General features: G+C 40.5%; 2 protein-coding genes, 1 long non-coding RNA gene and 1 pseudogene across 13 annotated transcripts; 2 read left to right on the plus strand and 2 right to left on the minus strand.

The window, feature by feature from the left end:
- The first annotated feature begins 371 nt into the window (after nt 1-371).
- Nucleotides 372-6777, plus strand: LOC121986435 (pentatricopeptide repeat-containing protein At5g03800-like). 2 transcript variants are annotated; one of them, XM_042540391.1, is made up of 4 exons: nt 372-3420; nt 4496-4869; nt 5790-6455; nt 6615-6777. In XM_042540391.1, exon 1 carries the CDS (start codon nt 449-451, stop codon nt 2981-2983), a length of 2535 nt encoding a protein of 844 aa, XP_042396325.1. In that variant the 5' UTR covers nt 372-448; the 3' UTR covers nt 2984-3420; nt 4496-4869; nt 5790-6455; nt 6615-6777. The 2 variants fall into 2 exon arrangements, with proteins under 2 accessions (XP_042396325.1, XP_042396324.1); XM_042540390.1 differs by having other exon boundaries at nt 5790-6777.
- LOC121986436 (FCS-Like Zinc finger 8-like) lies at nt 6251-8765 on the plus strand. 10 transcript variants are annotated; one of them, XM_042540396.1, is made up of 3 exons: nt 6251-7578; nt 7864-7922; nt 7999-8765. In XM_042540396.1, exons 1-2 carry the CDS (start codon nt 6815-6817, stop codon nt 7883-7885), a joined length of 786 nt encoding a protein of 261 aa, XP_042396330.1. In that variant the 5' UTR covers nt 6251-6814; the 3' UTR covers nt 7886-7922; nt 7999-8765. The 10 variants fall into 10 exon arrangements, 7 of the variants coding, with proteins under 7 accessions (XP_042396330.1, XP_042396331.1, XP_042396332.1 ...); XM_042540397.1 differs by having other exon boundaries at nt 8014-8765; XM_042540398.1 differs by having other exon boundaries at nt 8389-8765.
- Nucleotides 8766-9049: 284 nt separating this feature from the next.
- On the minus strand, nt 9050-9681 carry LOC121986438. Its single transcript, XR_006113415.1, has 2 exons — nt 9497-9681; nt 9050-9407 (listed from the first exon to the last, which is right to left on the minus strand). It is a non-coding gene; the product is annotated as an uncharacterized LOC121986438 (long non-coding RNA).
- Nucleotides 9682-21056: 11375 nt separating this feature from the next.
- On the minus strand, nt 21057-22151 carry LOC121987175 (annotated as a pseudogene).
- Nucleotides 22152-22866: the final 715 nt, after the last annotated feature.

Raw genomic sequence — 22866 nt, forward strand, 5'->3', positions numbered from 1 at the left:
TATTTTATATTATATTATTTTATTGTTTATTTGACATATTGAAAAGAATTTTATTAATAAATATGGTTTGTGAACATTATTCAAGAACGTTGTTCACGAACTTTAACGAATTGAACACATATGTATTCAAGCTTGTTTGTTTAGTTTAATGAGTTGTTCAAAATTATTTGTTTAATTAATCTAATGTATATTAAACGAACATAAATAAGCTCTTACCAATCGGAACACTAAATTTACGAACGATTGGTTCATTTACGGTCCTATTTCTTTTGACTGTATTAGTTAAACTCATGGGTTTTAAAATTTTGAAAATATTACCATAGATTTAGATTTTCTATAAATAGAAAAAAATCTTTTCCGCCAAATGAGCGGATTCCGCGTGAGATTCACTTCGCTCCCCTAGCAAAACCGGTAGCGAAGTAGCAAATCGACGGCCGTTCGCGGTTCGATGGCCGCCGTCGTCCCCATCCCCGCCTTCTCCCACGCCGCGAAGTTACCCTCCCTCAGTCGATCTCCCCACCACCACCACCACCTCCAGTTTCCGCCTCCGCGCCACCTCCTCCGCCTCGCCGCCGACCGTCGGGACCTCGCTCTCGGGCGCGCCCTCCACGCCGCCATCCTCAAATCCGCCGACAACGACGACACCCGCCTTGGCAACGCCCTCATCTCCATGTATCTCGACCTCGGCCGCCTCCCCGACGCCCGCAAGGTCTTCGCCTTGTTGCCGTCGCCCAACGTCGCTTCCTTCTCCTCCTTGATATCTGCGTACGCCAAGGCCGGACGGCCGCTCCGTGCCGCCGGCTTTTTCTTCCGGATGAGGATGCTCGGCGTTGAACCGAACGAGTTTAGCTTCGTCGCTATCTTGACGAGTTGCATCAGGGAGTTGAATTTCCGACTCGGGTCTCAAGTTCACGCCTTTGCCGTGAAAACCAACCACTGTTCCTGCGTATATGTAGGCAACGCGCTTATTGCTGTGTATGTCAAATGTGGGTGCGCCACTACCGCCGAGAAGCTGTTTGATGAAATGATTGAGAGAGATGCATCGTCGTGGAACACACTTATCTCGGGTATGATCGAGAATGGTAGATATGCTGAAGCGTTTGAGCACTTTAATTTTATGCAGTTTGAAGGACATCGCGCCGATGGCTTCTCCTTGTCCACCCTTTTGACGGCTGCTTCAGATGGCCTTGGTGGTACAGAAGGAAAAGCAATTCATGCTTATGCTGTTAAAACCGGTTTGGATTTGAATTTAAGTGTAGGAAATGCTTTGGTTTCGTTCTACACTCAGTTCGGTTCTATAGAAGATGTGGCTGATGTCTTCGAGAGAATGCCTACAAAAGATGATATATCTTGGACTGGGATGCTTAATGCGTTTATGGAATTTGGTTTAGTTGAATCTGCTGTTCAGGTTTTTGATCAAATGCCTGAGAGGAATTGTGTGACTTATAATGCTCTTTTAGCTGGTTTTTGCCATAATAGAGAAGGTTCTCGAGGTCTAGAAATTTTTCAGTTGATGTTGCTAAATGGCTTGGAGATTTCAGATTTTACGCTGACTAGTGCTATGAACGCTTGTGCCTTGGTCACTGATATGAAGAAGAGTGAGCAGATTCATGCTTTCTTGATTAAATCTGGCTGCAAATTGAGTGCTTGGATTGAAGCTGCTTTACTCGATATGTGTTCTAAATGTGGTAGGATTCATGATGCTCGGGAGATGTTTATGAGTTTGGTCCATGAAGAGAACTTTCAGCTGGCTTGGACTTCTCTTATGTGTTCCTATTCTAGAAACGGGCAGCATAATGAAGCTTTGTCTCTTTTCCAACTAGGGATAGTGAGAAATGACCTAATGATTATGGATGAATTCTCGTACTCAACAGTCCTTGCATTATGTGGTACCTTAGGTTTTGCTGAAATGGGGCAGCAAATTCACTGTGTCATTGTTAAGTCTGGTGTATTATCTGATCTAGAAGTTGGGAATGCTCTGTTCAGTATGTATGCCAAGTGTGGGAACTTGGAAGATTCCATTACTCTCTTTAGCCAAATGCCTCAGCATGACATTGTGTCATGGAACACATTACTAACAGCTCATCTTCTTCACCGACAGGGAGATAATGCTTTGGATGCATGGCAAAGGATGGAAAACTTTGGCGTGATGCCCGATGGTATCACCTTTCTCTTGATTATTTCAGCATGTAGATATACTAGCTCAAACTCCATTGAGACCAGTCACAGACTATTTCAATTGATGGAGAACTCTTACAGCATTACTCCGACATCAGAACACTACTCGGCCATGGTAGATGTTTTGGGTTATTGGGGTTCCTTTGCTGAAGCGGAGCATCTGATACAGAACATGCCCTTGAAACCTGACACATCAGTTTGGCGAGCTTTGCTTGATAGTTGTAGGTTGAGATCAAATGTGAGCTTAGGGAGACAGGCGGTGCAATCCCTTCTGGCATCAGAACCTCAAGATCCATCTACATATGTTCTCGTTGCAAATCTTTATTCGGCTTCTGGGAGGTGGCATTGCTCAGAAAAGGTGAGGCAGGAAATGCAAGAAAAGGGCCTGCGGAAGATCCCTGTAAGAAGTTGGATTATTCATCAGAATGAAGTGCATTCGTTCTATGCGAGAGATAGATCACATTCACAATCGAAAGACATCTATAGTGCACTGGAAATACTTGTTCAGACATGCATGAAAGCAGGGTATGAGCCAGACACATGTTTTGTGCTTCATGAAGTGGAAGAGTATCAAAAGTTGAACTTCCTCTTCTATCACAGTGCAAAACTGGCAGTTTCATATGGGCTTCTAATGGCACGGCCAGACCGTCCAGTGAAGGTGGTGAAGAACATCCATCTTTGTGGCGACTGTCACATGTTTCTCAAATATGTATCTTTGGTAACCAGTCGAGAGATCTTGGTGAGGGATACGTCAGGGTTTCACCATTTCAAGAGCGGTGTTTGCTCCTGTGGAGATTATTGGTGATGTTGCACCTGAGTGTATTTGTTGTATTGAAGTTGTGCAGATATATAAAAGCTGTAGTCTGTTGCAATTTTCAGTAGGTTATCAACCGATTCTTTTGCCTAATTTGTGTGATGTGTATATGAAATCTAATACGAGAAATCAGTGTCATCGTGAAATGGAGGACGCATGATTGAGTTTCCTTCTGAACAACCACTCATCCATCATGGATCTGAAGCCTTTAACTAAGATTTTCGTTTGATGTCAAATCTAGGATCAAATGACACTTATATGACACCAGTTGAAGGTTAGAAGGGGTGAATAGATAATGATGAAATTTGGTGGCTTGATGACTCAGAAGTTGCTCGGCAGATTGATAACTCAGAAGCGGCTTGGTCACCCTGAAGTGGATCAACGACTCAAGAAGCAGATCTACGACTCTGAAGCTTTAGTTGATTGAGGTAAGAGGTCTAGAGTCTAGACTATTGATTAGTAGTATAACTCCTAATATAAGATATCTATAGGACAAATTTTGGATTAACATTCATTAGCAAAATGAGAGTCTACTGTGAAATATATATTGGCTTTTAGTGGATTGATACTGCACATCATATTTAGCTATTACAATTATTTTCACAATCTCAGTAACATAGATAGAACTAACTGAAACACTGGCCATGACTTTACTAATCATGATAGGTGTCAAGTGGAATCATAGTAATGTCTGTGTGTATAGAACTGAGAATTGGCCATGCCTTTTAACACCATTGTAGGTGTCAAGTGGCAGCAAATGAACCAAAGAATAAGTAACATTACATCCAAAAGGCCACGAACTTCTTGAACCATAGCTGTACTTTTATTCATTTACCATAAAATAAGCTCTAGCCCATAGTTAGCTCAAGTATGTTTCTTCACAACAGTCAGAAGTTACAAAGAACAGTAACTTCCGAACCTTATTCCTTTTATTAATCCCATTTACCCATCAGGAAAAGTTACCCATTGAACAACCACAAGGAATACTCTTGCAATATCTTGCAAAAGTTGCAACAAAACACCAATCAAAATGGTCAAACCTTTATCTCGAAGTACTTATCTGCCTATATGCAATAGAGAGCTGTACAACTTCTATAGGTTCCATTCCTGTAAAAGCCGGAGAATTAGTGATACATGAGGCAAGTATGGGGGAGAAATTAGTTACTAGTAAAAGAGTAACTAGCAGAAACTAGTAAAGTCATGTTTCTACTTTGACGCATTGTTGGATCTTGTTGAATTCTATATGTTCTCAATGTATCTGTCTCACAGCAGCAAAAAAATATAAACCGGTGCAACACACTCAGGTTTGTTCATGTCTTTTCAGAACCCAAAACACAATTTTGGATTGCTTCATCTGATATATAAGACCAGGAAAAAAAAACTCTGGTTCTTACTAGGAAAGGAGAATATGCTCAATCTTAGATGTGTGAAAGAAATGAATTTGGGATTGATAAAGTTTGGCATCAAAGTGATGGAACTAACTTGACACTTTGTCCTCTTCAGGAACCAAATGCACGAGAGCATGTATGGCTTTTAGTGGCTCTTCTACATCACCACTGAAAGCCACAGCCACTAAGTGACCCATTTAGAAGAGCCAAATGGTGACGGTCCCTTTTTGTCATGGATTGAGACAATGGCAGATGGTAAGCATAGGACACTCGACATGGCAAAAAGGAGGCATATTTGTGCAATGAACCAACCCTTCGAGCATATTCCGCTGAAGCAAATTAAAAGCTGAAAGCTACATCTAGCTTCCATTCAATGCTATACACCATCAATTAGCTTGGAAGAAGATAACTTTCAAGAGGTTGATTGAAGTCGCTAACTTGCAGGGAAGTGATGATAGAACTTATTCTTCTAAGCTTCTTTAGAACAAGGTAACCCTCTCTTTAAACTACCTTTTCTAATTTCTTTTCCTGGTTGGTAAGGAAATTTCCATTTATCTATAATAAAAAAAAATGAAGTTGCTTAGGGTGGATGATTAGCATAACTCCTAGTATTGGAATGGATACTTTCTTCTACAAATACCCACTGGCTTTTTTAGCTCTGTAATTAAATTTCCCAAGCAGCACAAAAGGATAATTAATGGGCAATATAAAGCATCTAGAACATTGTCCAAAGGAGTACTCAATCATCCACCAAAACCACTATTTAGACACCAATTATATATTCCATCAAATAGTCAATCAAATTATATAATGCTTCGCTCATTGTCATGGGGGCTATTACTTGCATGAAGACTCACTCAACTGCTAATGCATGCCAAGCCAAGGAAAGTGTCTTATTTGATTAGGTCAAAAGGCCTGGCCTTAAATTCTCCTGTATACCTCTCGGTACATGTCATTCATGGAACATTTGGTAAGATGTATCAAAGTTTGATGATGTTCATATTTTTTTTTTAAAAAAAAAACTAGAAATTATTATGATGTTCAATACTCCATTTGTAACCTTTCAATTCAACAAATTAATTAATTGTGCTACAAATCAGGCACAAGTAGATAAAATATTTCATAGGTAATGTATGGAGAGCAAAGTGAAAATATAAAATATTTTAACAAGATGATTAGGATAATTGACTAAAACATTAACTTGAAATTTTTAATATAAAGGCAGATCCCTGCAAAAATAAAATCATTTACATTAACAACTATTCATCTGTGGAGATTATTGTATTAGTGAAAAATAAAATAAAATGCATTAGTTCTCTTTTTTTTTATACGAATTAATTGACAGAGAGCAGTATTTGGAGTTTGCTAATTGTCAATAGTTTGGAAGTTGACAGCCTCAATAATTGCAGACCTCTACAAGATTCCAAGCTTAATAAATCTCCATTTAATCCCTGTCAAATCACACACCGATACAATAACTTTGCCTGGACCTGAACTGAAGCAATTAAACCTGTGTAAAAATTGAAGTCTCAGTCTCAGTCTCAGTCTCACACACTGACTGTGAATAATGCACCAGGATATTATTTCTCTGGCTTTAAAATGTGTGCTCAGCCCTTGAATACTGTGCACCGACGGCAGTAATGGCGCCAATGGAATGAATGGTTTCCTTCCCTTGTGCTGTGATGAATTTAGCCGAGACAGGAGAAAGGTTGAAGAAGAAGAAGAAGAAGAAGAAGAAGAAGAAGAAGAAGAGGGGCCCGCGAGGGCCCAACAATTTGATACGTGTAAGGATATGATTCCCGGGCAAAAAGTAGCCACATCACATGGGATTGCTCTTTAAATACGCACCCTTTTCCGGAAGAGCGCCATGGCCTCCACCACCAGGGCTGCATGCCTCGACCTTGGATTTTGATATGCTGCTTTCGTGGAGAGCGATCGACGGAGGGGAAAGGCGCGATCTTGATGGGTTTTCTCTGATCAATTTTGGATTTTTAAGATTCAAGTTCGACCTTTTTCGTTCTTTTTTTGGGTCAAGCCGATTGAGGGTTTAACTGGGGCCAACTGGGATCGAGCGAGTACGCAGTGTTCTGTTCTTGCTCCAACAATCGATTTCCTAAAAAGTGTTCCTTTGATCTGAAAAGATTGAAGGAAGTGGCGTACTGTGAACAATCTGTTCGTGTTTTTCGTTGTCTTGTTTAAATTTCCAATCTTTTTGATCGTTCAAAGTTGCGCAGCAGCGGAGCAGGGGACAAGAAGATTTCAGTACCAAGCCCTCCGTCTGTTCGTCGTTTTTTCTCTTTTTGAAAGAAAACTCTCTCTGTTTTCTCTGTTGAATCCCTCTTTTTCTCACTGTTTGAAGCTTTCGTGGCATCAAGGGTTTGGCGAACGCTATGCTGAGGAAGAAATCGAGAGCAATCTGTGAAAACAAGCCCTAATGTCCGATCCCCACTCTTCCAATAGCAGCTGCTGCAACAAGTCCAGAGCTTTCTCAATCTTCTCCTCTCCAAGGCTCTTTGTGGGTGTCTCCTCAAGTAGCTCCTCGGACTCGGAGGGCGCCATGAGCCCGACCTCCATACTCGAGACCAAGAGCTTGTCCTCGATCGGGCGCCAGCTCCTCTCCGATGCTACCAAATCCAGTGGCACAGAGAGCAAACTACATGCTCGATCATTTGGCTACACTGACGCCGTCGGGCTCAGCATCATCGACGCTCTCAACGAGGAGAAATCTACCAAAGCTTTCCCCAATTCGGAGAGCAGAAGGGTGGTGTTTGGGTCGCTTCTCAAGGTCCAAATTCCTTCCCTTTGCCCTGGCTCAATGTCGCCGGTCGGATCCCCGATAGAGTTTGGCGTCAAGAACAAAGAATCCCAACTAGCTCTGCTCTCCCCTGCCCAGAGTTCTCTAGGCTTGGAGATGACGACTTCTTCTTCTTGTAGGGTCTTTGCCAGGAGCATCTCTATGAGTGAGATGGAACTCTCGGAGGACTACACTTGTGTGATATCTCATGGTCCGAATCCAAGAACTACTCACATTTTTGACAATTGTATAGTGGAGAGCTGTGGGGATGGGTTCACTGCTTCCATCGAAACCAACAGCTCTACACCGACTGATCGCCGAGGCCATCTTAGCAATGATTTCTTGAGCTTCTGCTATGCATGCAGGAAGGATCTTGGCCAAGGGAATGACACCTTCATATACAGGTTTGCATGCTCTCCTATTGCAGGTTAAACTTACATTTATATTAGATTATAGATTCAAATCTTGTAAAAATTTCTTCTCTTTAGGTACTATGTTTTTATTATGCTACAGCAATAATAGCTTTTAGAAAATACATATAGAAGCTTAAAGCTTCTAAATGACAGGCAATCTGATTAATTTTAACATGATTTCAAGCACCTGTTATCATTTCAAGATTTGCCTTAAAAAAAATAACCTATAGTTGTTTGTGTTGTGACCATTATCAAGTTCTTTTCTCCTTCAGTTAGGCGACAATCAGGCATTGATTGACTCAATATTGCTGAGGTTTAATCATTCCTCTGGAGAGGTAGGTTTTCGTTCCTTGTCTCATTTAGCAGACAATATTCCACTGGTTATTGTTATTATGTTGGAACCATGTTCAGGATTCCATTCACCAGGTCCTGTCTATGCCATTGTTACTGGGACCTCATGTCGTCGGTGTTCACTGCTGAGGTCCCCCAATGGCTGCTTTCGTGATCCATGAAAAGTCGAATCGATCTGATGTCTTCATGCCCTCAAGTTAGGGTTACTTCACCTGGATTTGCTTGGGAAAATGACCTATCATCTGTCCCCTCTACTGGAGAATTTGTTACTATGGGTTTAAAAAATGATTCTTACATTATGTAACAATTAAAACAGTGATTCAGTAACATGCAGTAGTCGAACTCAGATAGATAAAAAGACTTGCGGTGCTTGAATTTCATTGATTTAGTATGTTTCCTTCATATTGTTATATGTAATATCAGACATTTGTTTCGTCTCTATTCTTTCAGTGGTGAGAAAGCATTCTGCAGCAGTGAGTGCCACAAGAAGGAAGAGTCATTAATCGAGATATAATTTGCCCACAATCTAGTTGAGCATACCCTTGTTTCGCTGCAATTCTTTCAGCGGCTATGGATTCTGATCCTACACGATGAAGCTGATCTAAAGTGTGCTGTAGCCTTTTTGCTAAAATTTTGCTTTCAGGGATGAAATCTAGTGAGGTTTAGAGAAGATTTATGTCGAAGCTAAGGTCGGGCTCAGTAGCTAGCATAGTTTTTGACAGAGAGAGCTCTATTTAAGGGTTACTTTCATCTGTTAATCAGTCTTGCTGTTACAATGAAGAAACAATAATGAATTAAATATGATATTCTCAATCTTTTTTGTTCTATGTTTTCTTGTTATTGCAGGATATTATGTTATGTTATCTTTATTGTTAATAAGTTTTGCAATTTTATTCATAGTCTATTTGATTCAGTAACTCCTGCTTCACAGGCTCTGTTTGTTCACTGTCGAGGGGACCAACTCTTCCTGCAGCATTGAATCACAGAGCATTTGTTCTTATCCATCACAGGCAAGATAATTCCGTAATCCTAATCGATCATAATTCTTATAGATATTAGAAAAGGATAATTTATGATATGTTTGTTAGTTTGACCTTGTGCGTATCTGCACTGAGATGTCTAAGAACATGATTTCATAGAACAATTACCTAGAACAGCTTCAGTAAAGAGTTTCTGTTCATAGTAGTTAACGCAGTGCGGCATTCAACCAATACCACACGAGATGAAGAAACAGATCGATTTCCCATTCGTGTTTGAGATTTAGACTGTTTTTGCTCGTTCGAGAGTCCAGATCGCCCTCCTCTTTCTCGCCGCTCCTGGAATCCATGGCGGCGATTCGACCGACTGTCCGATCGATGAGGAACCAGAGAAACCAGTCGCGAATCCCGCTCTGGTGCTCAATCAATCGCCATAACTCGCTTCCAGCTTGGTGAACACCGTCAGGTCTAGCGGCGATGTAAGAAACTAAACTGTCCGAGAGAATCCCAGAGAAAAACGCTCAAAAATCCCAACTTTTTCAAAGAAAAGGGCAAATGAATGAAAAAGACCCGATCTTTACAATCCGACTCTCAAATGCCAGGTCCAGACAATCGAACTCCAGCCGGGCTATATCGATCGACGGGGCTTTAGGGTTTAGGAGTTGCGCAGGTGCCGCCGAATTCGTTGATTGATCCAAGGTGTCGCCTCACCTGAGCCTTCTGCCTTCCAATCGCCTTGCTTGCCCACTTCCAACCAACCCCCACTCCCCCAAGCGCCTGCTTTTCCTGCTTTACTCCAGAGTGGCACATTCTCCTACATTACCTGGGCCGGGCCATCACCAAGGCCGTTTGTTTTCAGAGATCCAGACCAAATGAAAAAAAAAACCCATTAGATTTTTAAAATTTAATTTTTATATAAAATTATTTTTAAAATTTTTTAAAATGCAAAATTTATAATTAAGAATTTTATTATAATAACTCTTTTTTAATTGATAAGATTATTAAATTATTTAATCTTTTGAGTTATTGTTAAACGTAAATTATTAAATAAACTTGCAAAGTGCTTTAATTTGTCCCTACAAAAAAAGTCTCTTTAATTTGTCCCTACAAAAAAGGTAAAAAAAATGTTAGATCTATCTAATTTACAACAATGCAACTCTAACTTTAACAAAGTGCTTTATTCTCTAATTGTACCACGATTGAAGGTTGGATAGTGATGTAGTATTTACCGCTATTTGAGGAAAGGTTAGACGTGAGATAATGTTTTCATGTTTTCTTTTGAGGTGAAGTAGACAATTTTGTGATAATTATAAATTTTAAATAATAATGTTGAAGTTTTTTAATCACTCTAATTTTATAATTTAGAACACTTGCATAAAAATTATATAATAGTGTAATGTAGAGGTATATAAGTCATATTATTAATTTAAAAAGGAGTTGAAATTGTATAATGATTTTTAAATTGATTATAAATATGATTCAAATACTTTTTACAAATTAATATTTATACTATAATAAAAGTTCTTCTACTAACTTGCCCCCGGGCATGCACTTGGGGTTCGAATCTCAGGACCAACATAGAATTAATTACCTTATTCAAATTATTGAGACAGCTAAGTTAGTAACACACGCGAGTGCTTGTACTTTCATATTTACTTGATGTCTCCGGGTCATGATGTCACGGTAGGATATTCAGATTGTCATCTAGAGATTCATAGTTCGAATCCCAATTACGATATATTTATAAGAATTTTTCCTTTAAATGAGGGGCGTAATCACATGATGCTAGGTTTCTAAGTTGGTCATCGCATGTGTTTTTCGATTTATTCTAATGACCAGTGAAAAATTTTTGTAGGATCAGATCGATCATTTAAGAGATAATCAATGAAATTAACTAGATTATCAATTTTTTTTTCATATTTACTCAATGGGCGAATTAGTAGGAGACTGTTCATTTTCGTGATTAATCAGATGTTAAAGGGCGAATATTCCCTGTCATTGCATAAAGAGTACTGCCTTGTAACATGGATCTCTTTATGTAGAAATAATAACTTTTAATTTTTCAAAAAATGGAGATTTCAGAAGTGACGAGGAAAGATTGTGATTGTCTAACTACCACAACAAGAAAAGCTTAAATTTGTGACCCAATTAATAATCAAAATAACATTTAGTTGTTAGGTAAAAATTAATTAAAAATTAACAACGGGAGTAAAGTCATTTAAAACTTCTTATCATTAACGATTGATTTTTAAAATTGATTGTTATTTTATAATCGATAATTTTAACCCCGACAAAATAACAACTGATTAGTAATTTTGACTTCTATATTTTTGCTTTTACCTTTCCTTGTATTTTACCGTGGAATTCAACCCTAGATCCCAACCTCTTCCTCCTGCAGTAACGACGTGACCCCTTCGTCGATATTCCTGAGCATGTGAGTGATTGGCGCGATCGCCGACCCTGGTTGCATCGCTCAAGAGGTTGTGGTCGTGAGAGGTGGCCAACCCTAGCCACATCGTGCAAACAGATGTGCCTATGTGAGGCGGCTGACCCAGGTTGCTTAATGTGATCGCCCATAATCACGTCTAGGCACCCGTAGTTGGGGGTTTTAGGTGTCCTAGCTGACAAAAAGCAAAGAGAAAGAATAAAGAAAGATAATTATCGTAAGATAGCAAATTTATTTATATAAATTATTACGATAATATATGAAAGATATCATGATAAACATGATAATAATAACTATGACATATATATGATTTTAGTAATTATAAAACAATAATAAATATGGTGATGATTACTATCTAAATATGATAAATCTTAAGTAATTGAAATTAGTTCTTGATTTTTATCCAAAACATAATAAATCTTCTTATTATTATCCTGAATTATTATCTTTATCGTCATTACTCCTGACAAATTCAACAAGATGTGTAACACGTTAACTTGTCACTTTGTGACCTAAATGTTACATGCTTGAATCCTGGAAACAGCCTCTTACAAAAAGCAGGGTAAGAATGCGTGCAATGGATCCTTCCTCAAGACCCTACATGGTGGGAGCTTCATGCACCGGGCTGCCCTTTTGTAACACATTAAGTTTGGTTATCAATCTATAAACTACCGTATAGATAACAGTTTGGTAAAAGATGTCAGCAACTTGATCTTCTGTAGTGATGTATAAGATTTACAATTGTTTAATCGCTACCCATTCCCACACAAAGTGAAAATCTACCTCCATATGTTTTGTGCGAGCATTAAAAAATTAAATTTGGAGTAAGATATGTTGCTTCAATGTTATCATACCATATTTTAGGTATAACATCAATAGAAAGATGTAATTCTGAAAGAAGGGATTAGAGCCAAATAATTTTAGACGTTATATTAGCAACAACTTTATATTCAGCTTCAGTACTTGATCTAGATATACTAGGTTGCTTTTTATAATGCCATGATATAAAATTTCGTCTAAGAAATATTGTATATCCTTCAGTAGAACATTTGTCTTCAGGAGAGTCTGCCCAATCTCTATCACTAAATTCATTCATCTCTCGTGAGGAACGTCGATATAAAAAGAGATCATAAAGAATAGTGCTTTTGAGATAGTGAAATCCTCTTAACTCCTTCCCAATGTTGTTCGATGGCAGAATGCATAAATTAACAAGCTCGATTGACAACAAAAGCAATATCAGGACGTGTGATAATGACATATTGTAAGATTCCAACAATGTTTTGATATATTTGAGGATCGACCAAAGCAATAGATGACTAAGGTGCAGAAAAACCTACAACAATTGGTATAGAGATAAGACGTGCACCATTCATTTTAGCACATTGAAAAATTTTAGTAATATATATAACTTTGTGAAAGGAGACAACCATTAGAGCAAAGCTCAATACCAAGAAAGAAATGAGTCGTGTTGAGATCTCTAATAGAAAATTCTTGATTAAGAAAACAAAATAGAATACTGATGTCTTCTTGATCATTGCAGGTTAAAAAAAATTATTATCCACATAAATAAGGAGAAAAAAACATAGGGTCAACATTGCACTTATAAAATAAAGAGGAGTTAATTTTTGAACCAAAGAACCCTTGAATATGTAACCAAGTAGAGAGACGATGAAACCATGCACGAGGGGATTATCGAAAATAATACAAGGATTTCTTCAACTGACAAACATGTGTTGAAAGTTATGGATGAATAAAACTATGTGATTACTCAATATACATGGTTTCCTTAAGATAGCCATGAAGAAAGACATTGGAAACGCCTACTCTGTATATCAACCAGTTAGAGCTAACAATTATAGATATTAATAATTTGACGGTTGTAATCTTAATAACTAGACTAAATGTATCATTAAAGTTAATACTTCGATGTTAATTGAATTTTTTGCCACAAGATGAGCTTTCTACCGTTTAAGAGAGCCATCAGCACGAAACTTGAGATAGAAGATCCATTTGGAATCCACGACATTTATGGAGGTAGAGCGAGGAGCTAAGCACCAAGTTTTATTACAAGAGAGAGCATCAAATTCTGTATTCATCCCAACACACCAATTTGAATCCTTAACTCTTGTGTAAAGCATGCAATTTCAAAAATTTTGAAGAGACCACTAGAGCCCATGGAAGGGGATATCGAGTGGCCTTTGGTGGACATCATGAATAGATATCACTTAACAAAAGTGTGCGTTGAGGAGCATCTTCATCAGAATCACTTGTCGAAGAAGGCAAGGGGCTAGGCTAGGAATGCGAAGATGAGATATGGGACATATCTAAGGAAGGAAACAGATTATTCTCATGATTGGATGATATGTTAGAAAAACTAGAAGTGGAGACCTCAAGGATTGGTGAAGATGGAGTTAGACCCCAAATACCATTACGTCATATATTAGTATCATTTCTTGATAGAGGAGATAAATGTTACATGCTTCTTTTAGGAGCTATTGAAAAAGGAAAGAGAGATTCATCAAAAATAGCATGTCGGAAAATATAAATCTTCCCGATCAGTATACGTAAGAAATGATACCTATGATGTAAATTGTTATATATAACTAAGGAAAACACATTGTTGTAAATGAGAGTCTAACTTATGTTTAGAGTAGGGATATAACCACGGATAACACGCACAACAAAAAACTCGAAGAAAAGTATAGCCGAGAGATCGATTATAAAACTTCTCTAGCGGACACTTTTGATCAAGTAATGGAGTGGAAAGACAATTTATGAGATAAATTGCAATGCAAATAACTTCATCCCAGAATTTATGAGGAACTAATGCATGATTAAGAAGAGTTAAAGCTATTTCCATTGTATGTAGATGCTTTCTTTCAGTAAAATCATTTTATTTAGCGGTGTGATGACAAGATACTCGATGAGCAATTTCACAAGAAGTAAGATGGTGATGAAGAGCTTGATACTCACCTCCTTAATCAAAATGTAAAACAAGTATTTTGCGACTAAAATAACATTCAATTTGGTTTAGAAAATGATCAAATATGTCAAGGAAATCAGACTTTTGTCTCATAAGATAGAGCTAAGTGAATTTGCTAAAAAGTCAGCGAAGGTGACATAATATAGAAAACCTTGATTAGACAGAATAAGCACAAGACTTCAAATATCATAATGAAGTATTTTAATTGGAAAATTAGAAATGTGATTAGGACATTGAAGATGATAGAGACAATTTTTAACCTTGGTCTGAAGTAGAATAATGCATATGGTTCTATCTTTTACAAGGCAATGATCATAATGAAATTCAAAGAAAATATTGTTATCAAGATTAAATTGACAGATAAATAGTAATTTTTAGTAATAGACGGGACATAAGAGATATTGCGCATATGAAAAGTTCGATTAGATGACTGAAAATATGTGTTTCTATAATTAGTAATTTGCAAATTTGAGTCATCACCTACCTATACCATATCTGAACTATGGTAGGGTAAGATTTTTGTAATGATGCGATGATCTGGCGTAACATGATGAATTACTCCAGTGTCAAGATACCATCCTATAGGATTTCATAGATAAAAAAAATGCCAGAACAAATCTGTGGTGTGATTTGTACTGTTGGGGATATTTTTAAAAATTTGATAATGAAATTCTGACATAAAGGAGAGAATTAAAAGGAAAAATAATCTTCTTGATGACTTGGACTATTGTTGATAATGAAGAAGACTTGTTGCTACATAGAGATAAGATGTGATTGAGATATTATCTTCTTGAAAGAAAATAAATAGGAGAAGTTGGCTCCTCATGCTACTGTTATGAAGAAAAGGGAAGTACTTTGTGGAAGGGAAGCCACTAGAATCTAATTGCTATGAAGAAAGGAAATTATTGCTGCTCTTTGTTGTTACATAGAAGCTGGAATTAAGGAAGAGAAGTTGTTGGTTATGGTTGGACATTTATGGAAATAAAGTTGCTACTAGTCTCTTGCTAGTGAGGCTTTGGGAAGAAGAAAACTCAAAGAGAAAAGAGAGAGGGAAACTATTGTTGGACACAAATAATCTAATGCCGGAGATTTATGGGTATTAGTTGAATTTAAGGTACACTGAATTAAATTCAACTTACAGTCGAAATGACCTGAGCGGATAATCTCAGGCTGACAGCAGGGGTTGATTTTTGCTACGTGTCAAAGAGCGGCTGGGCAGGTCTGCAGAGCGGCAGACCAGAGCGTCAGAGCAGGTCTGGAGAGCGGCTGACCAGATCTGCAGAGCGGAAGACCAAGTCTGCAAAGAGGTAGACCAGGTCTGCAGAGCGGAGCGATAGGGCTGGTCTGCAGAGCGGAAAACAAGGTCTGCAGGCAGAGCGGAAGACCAGAGAGGTAGAGCAGGTCTACAGAGCGCCAGACCAGATCTGCAGAGCGGAAGACCAAGTCTGCAGTACAGAACGACAGGGCTGGTCTGCAGAGCGGAAGACCAGGTCTGCAGGGCAAGTCTGCGGAGCGGGAGACCAGAGCGGCAGGGCAAGTCTGCAGAGCGGCACTTGATCTGGCAAAAGACAGATCGGGCGAGGAGACTGGCCGACCGGGAAAACTGATCGAGGCCTGTAAGAGTCGCAGTTTTCTTGAAACAGATTCGCACACCTCCGGCTGTGATTCGAGGCTTACAAGGGTCGTCTGTTTCCCAGGATACAACGGCTGACCGTGAATTCGACCAAGCACAGGTGGTCACGGCGAACTGAGTGACACTTGATTGCTATCACGGGCACTTCGCCGAGCAGGAGTTGCACGACAGAGGAGGGGAAAAATGGAGAGCCTTTGCTTTTCTTTTTCTTTTGCCTATGATCGGAGCTTCCTTATATAGGAGCTCGGATCAGTGGCAAGAGTTAATGACCTTAATGTTCATCATTAGCCGAGCAGTGAAACGACCACCGTTTCACTCATTATTATTCCGCCGGTTTTATTCTGCATTAATCTCGAATTTAATGCGTCTGTTTCGTAGCAGCAAAAGATCTACGTGGTAAAATGTTGGTTGTTCCACTTGGGCAAATTTTTGCTCCGACCGGTCCGGCATTTGTGTGCACAGGTCGCCCTCGCACACGAGTCAACTTGGTCCAGTGCAAATCCGAGCCCTAGATTTGCACCCCCCTGCGCACCCACACGTGAGAGAGAGTCTCTCCCCATGCATTTGTTCACAACCTCAATGTATGTGAATCAATATAAACCAACAAAATTACCTTGAAACTTCTAATGTGGGACTAAAGTCCCATTCATAATGGAACCTCTTTCCTCTTCCATTTCTTCTCCATTCACTTATTCCAACTATTGCTAATATGTGGACATGGAAAGGAGGAGACGATTGTTCAACGGTGGGAAGATGTTGTTTAAAAATTAAGGGAAATGAAAATTAGGAGGAAGAGAAGAAATTTGATGCGTCGGAGGAGGAGGAGAAAGAGCATGGCTAGCGACGGAGGTAGAAGAAACAAAACAAAGAAAAAGAGGTATTTAGAAATGATCCGGGGATAAGGACCGGGGATCCTCATTGGCGGAGGGTCAACGGCACGTGGAGGACAGAGGTCAAGAGATTCAACTCTGAGGCAGGCCGACCGGACGCATCGGGCCGACTGACCGGGCGATGTAGGCCGACCGGACAAAGATGCCCAACCGGCCGGGAATCCCCCGAGCCGAATGAAGGCCAACCCGACTACCCGACCGACCAGACAGAGATGCCCGACCGGCCGGGAATCCCCCGAGCCGAATGAAAGACAACCCGACTAGGGTCGGGTTTCCGATGCTCAAGGTAAAAAAGGTTCAGGGCCGAGCGGGATGTCCGTTCGGCCGGTGCACAAGGCAACACAGGCGGGAGCAGTCTCATCCGAGCATACGACCGATGTAGAAGTTATATGCCTGCCGAGCGGCCTACCCGCTCAGCCCTGGAACAGACAGGGAATGCAAGAGGACAAAGGAGACAGGGGATAACATCATCTTCGAGACGCCTGCCGCCGACAAGCAGCAGAGTTGGCAGCTGAGCCGTACACAGGATCGTACGGCGGAAGCTTCCACCATCACATCCGGGATATGCTCGGACAATTGTGGAATGGCGCCAGAGGTACTTTTCTGACAGAGACTTGTTAAGGTATGTTTGGGGAAGCGTGCACGCATAGAGAAGCATGTCCGTGCCTCCCCGGGGTCCTATATAAGGACCCCCAGACGTCGACGAAGGTATGCGCAAATCTCTACTGTAGCCACATTACGCTGCCTTTCTTATTGCCTGACTTGAGCGTCGGAGGGCCGTCGCCGGGAAACCCCTCCCGGCTCGGCTTCTTTGCAGGTTCGCCGGAGATCTACACCACCAGTCGGAGACAGCGGAGCGTGCGACGTCCCCAGCGTCCGTCGACTCAGCGCTCGGACAGGATCAAGAAAGATTAGCTAAAAGGTAGGAAAAATATGCGCATTTGTTTAGTGATTTTCTATGAAACTTGTAATAGTCATAACTATAATGTAACTATAAAATCCATCAATACGTGTAAGTGAGGAGGATAAAAAGTTGAAGACAAAATTTGCATCATAATTTACAAGCCACATAAGTTAGAGACGGAATTTGTCTTCATTTGCATTATATCATTATTAGTTTATATGATAATTAATTTTTTTAGATGAAAGAGCCAAAGTAAATTATGTAAGATCCATAATAAACACTACTGCAATTAGACCTTGTCATAATATAAGAGTCTATTTGACTACTATATTACTTATTTTAGAAAAATAGATTTAGACATCCTGACTAATAATTCAAGTGTTTGTGTAAAAACTTTATTGAAAATGACTCATATTTGGTTTACACAAGCAACAACCGTGCTGGGAGGCACGACCAGACTATGTCAACTGTTGAGGGTATGAGGCATGACTGTGCTGGGAGGCACGACCAAACTATGTCATGTTTCGTGAGTTTTGATGTGTGTTTCAAAGAAGGGTTTTCCATCGTCGTGGTGCAGAACATGGCTAGGCCTTGGTGCATGACATGGCTAGGCCTTGCTACATGGCATGGTCATGCCACCGAACACGGCCTGGCCATGTTCGAGTCTGAGGAATCGGACACACCCATGTCATGGGTGTTTCCCATGCTGAAGGTGCTGAGTGTTGTGGGATTTACGATATTATGTATTGTCTGAACTGTATAAATAAGATCATTATAACTCTAAATCTAATTCTAATTTAGAGTTCTTGACCGTTTTGTGGAGTAGGCACATTGCTGAACCATGGTGACCCTGTCTGAAAATTGCAGAGATGACGCACTGAGCACGGTGGATCGATGGTTGACTAGTAGAAGATGTTTTTACTCCACGGGAAAGCTTCCTTCTGCTCCTAGGCACACGAAGATGAGCCAACAAAACATCAACGCCTAGGAACCAGGGGGAGTCTTTGGCGAAGGCCCTCTGACGCTCAAATCAGTATAAGTCCGGACGGGTGAATGAAGAACAATAATGAACATGCGCCTGAGAGTAGAGTTGCAGATGTCAGAGAGCGTTCCTTCACCATGGAGAGGACTTCCCCTTTATATACCACCTCTCAGAATCTCTGTAATCGTGAGGTGGCAATATGTGTCAGAGTTTGTTAGACAATGCGCTATAATTGTCCAAAGAATCTTTCTTTTACCCACATGTATATTTCTTTTGTCGTTTATAACTTTTGTTACTGTTGGGGTTGATGAGAGAATATGTTGTTATAAATGATCTGCTGATGGGAGAGATGATGGCCCCCCAAAAAAGTTTCCAGAAGAATATTCTCTAACACATAATTGTTATTATGACAAGTTGTTAGGATGTTATCTACTAAGTATATCTCGGTCAGTCCTTAAGGTCGACCATCTCTGCTGAGCTGCTCTGTGACACACTATATAGTCTGCTTTGTTATGTATTGTACTGCATGTATCTTGGCCGACTCATAAGCTCGACCACCTTTATTCCTGTCTCGGCATTAAGCCGCTCAGTTATGTAATGTACAACATTGAGACCTTTGTTCGGAGAATAGTGTAATGCACTGTTCATGCCAGGAATCCGTTTGAGAAATAATAAGATACCTGGTGTTTCCTGGAAGTTCATCTAACAACCTGTGTTTTGCTAGAAATCTGTCGGGGTAGTGATGTGAGGATAAATACTTCAAAGCTGGTCGATCTTTTATCCGTCCGGGCGTGCATGGAGGGGTTTGCAATCCTCAAGGAGGCCAACCCATACTCTAACCAACCCCATGGCTGAGCTGGCTCAGACATCCCAGTAGGCCTAGGAGGTCAGCCGCCTTAAAACCTCAATCGATTGTTGAACTATCGAACATGTTATCTTTTAAGTGAAGTACTAGGCTCTATACGTTTGACTCGTTGAAGGGTCGGCCGACCTCTATTCACCCGACTGGTAATTCAGCCGGGTTGGACTGAAGAGCTCTAATTTTGGGTCGGCGTAGGAGGTTAGACGCCTCAAAACCCGGTCGGCTATTAGATGACCAGATGTGTTATCTCTTAGGTAAAATACTAGGCTCCATATGTTTGATCGGCTGAAGGGCTGGTCGGCCTCTACTCGCCCGGCTAGCTTGTAACTCGGTCGGGTCTGGATGACCAATCAAAGTCAATTGAGCAGATGCTCTCCTTTATCGACTTTGACCACTATGCTATCATGACTTTGATCGCCTTATCTTCTTAAATCTAATTGCTATCACGTCATTTCCTGAGTCCTCTCATCGCTAATATTGTGGCGCTATCTCATGAAAGATCTAGCAACATCAGTACTAAACTTGATTATTAGGAGTGATTGGCCAAATTTATTAAAGTTGAACATTTTATTTAATACATACAAAAGATTAGTGTTATTCCGTGCTAATACGAGAGTACATTCAAATTAGATGAAGTCAATACAATTAATAAAATATATATTCAACGTGTTTGAACATATTATTTTTAATAAAAATATATATTCAACACGGTTTGAACCTATTATTTTTCAATACATCGATGAATCATAAAGACATCATGTTTTATTATGATAGTAAAAGATAGAGTTTATCATCCAGCAACTTCGTACGATCGGTATATAGTTGACCAGTATAGAAGATTTTTTCTCTCGATTTTATTAATATTCAAATTCTTAACCTATAATAATAACCTTATCTCATATTAACTAACTCAACTTTATCCCAAAGACTACCGCGTTTTATTATGGCTCACAATCATGATTACTTTAGAAAGAGAGGGAAGGGAAGAGACATTGACTTGAACATTTAAATTGTTTATCAACTGGAAATTAAAAGTATTTATTTATTTATTTTTGTCTATTCTTATGGTCATAATATTTTATATTTTATTTTGGCGAAATAATTTTCAATTTCTTAACAATAGTCCAGTAATCCGTTGATGCTACAGGGCCATGCAAGAAGAACACCATGTCATCAATTCCTGTGTCGTTTAAATTAGGCGACAAAGACTAATGATTGAGTGTAGAATCTTGTCCAAAGTGGAAAAAGAAAGATGTTTGAATAACTTCACACAAATCTTTATTCTAAATCCAACAATCCATTTGAAGTTCACAAATCATCATATATTAGGTTTGGCTTTTAAACTCCGATTTTAGGAAGAAAATTAAGCGGAAATTGCAAGCACAAATACACAGAGCAACCATCACGATCGGTCGTCGATGGATCTATCTCCTTATTCTTATTAAGGACGAACAGAGGCCGGCGGGGACCGCGGCGGTGGGCGGTCAATGCAGCCGTTGGAGTCGCAGGAGTTGGGTTTGGAGAGGAAGGCGGCACACTGCACGGGCGGACGCTGCAGCGGCCGGAGCGGGAAGCAGTTTTCGCGGTCGTCGTGGCTGCGGATACTGAGTCACCGGGCCGGTTCCTTGGAGAAGTAGTTGTACGAGTAGGTGAAGTTCTTGAGGTGCGGCAGGTCGCATATGCTGCCGGGAATCTCGCCGGAGAGCTTGTTGTGGGCCACGTCCAGCTGCTCCAGACTCGTCATGCCGCCGATGGTCCCCGACAGGTTCCCGACGAGACCGTTGTGACTGAGGTCGAGAACGCGGAGCTTGGTGAGCTGCCCGATCTCCGGCGGGATGCAAGCCCGGAGGCCGGCGCTCATGACGATGAGCTCGTGCAGAGTGTTGCGCATGTTCGCAATCGTCTTGGGGAAGCACGTCCCTGTGATCTGGTTGCGGGCGAAGACCAGCACCGACACCGGCGAGTTCCCGATATTCTCCGGGATGGAGAAGGTGAAATGGTTGTCGTTGAGGAACAGAGCATCGAGGGGGAGATCGAAGAGGCAGGAAGGCACGTCGCCGCAGAAGCTGTTGAAGCGGATATCGAGGAACCTGAGAGAAGGTAGCTCGAGGACGACGGAGGGGAAGCCGCCGCCGAGCTGGTTGTTGCTGACGTCGAGCTCGTACAAGAGCGTCAGATTCTTAAGCGACCCCGGGAGAGTGCCACGGAAGGCGTTGGAGTTAAGGTGGAGGAGGGCGAGGTCGGAGAGGAGGCCGAGCTCTACGGGGAGGGAGCCCTGGAGGGCGCCGTGATTGAGGTCGATGCCGGCGACTGTCATCTGGCTGGGGTTGTCGAGCGCCGCCGTGCAGTAAACGCCGGTGTAGTTGCAGACGAGGGGGCCGGACCAGTCGCCGGTGATATTCTTTGGGTCGGCGGTGATGGCGTGCTTCCAGGCCTGGAGTGCCACGTAGGCCTTCTTCAGCCGAGGATTCGACGGCGGGTAGCGATGGGCGGAGGAGAGAAGAGGAAGAAGGCAGAGAAAGAAGAGGAACGCCATTTTGTAAACTATACACGATCTACTCTTGCACATCCGTTATAATATATATATATATATATATATATATATATATATATATGGACATGCATGTCAAAAATGGATTTGGACCTATATTTTAAAAATACAAAATCAAGATAATAATCGATTCTTTATAAAATAAATATTATTTTTTTTTTTGATGATTTATTGAAGTAGAGCAAAAATTCAAGATAATTATGATTTTTTAGATTTATCTGGTCCAAAAGCTAATAAGATAATTGACTGTGAACATGGCTCTATGGTTGACTGGATGAAAACTCCGCGCTGTCTTGCAACACAAGGAGTGTCAATGTCGGACCAAGGAATGAGTCTCCGACGTTGATCATCCGACGCTCAAGTCATTATTCAGTTCAGGTGGGGAAAATAATAGCATTGAACAGTAGCATAGAGCGTGTAGAATAGTGAAGCATCACATACCTTCTCCTATAGATGAGGATTCTCTTTTATAGCGTCACTATAGCGCCTATGCACACATCCCAAAGCATAGGTATGTTTTTCAAAATTTACTAAGAAAAGATAAGTCGTAAAGTATCTTTGACACTTTTTCTTATGTGAGCATGCAAACATTTATGATGTGACCGACTAGAAGCCTTTAAAGTATGATTTATCTACTGGATATTTTTTTATTGTCGACAATCTAAAAGAGTACGATAAAACATACATGTGGATCTCGCTA

The sequence above is a fragment of the Zingiber officinale genome, chromosome 5B (assembly GCF_018446385.1).
Source record: "Zingiber officinale cultivar Zhangliang chromosome 5B, Zo_v1.1, whole genome shotgun sequence".
NCBI lineage: Eukaryota > Viridiplantae > Streptophyta > Magnoliopsida > Zingiberales > Zingiberaceae > Zingiber > Zingiber officinale.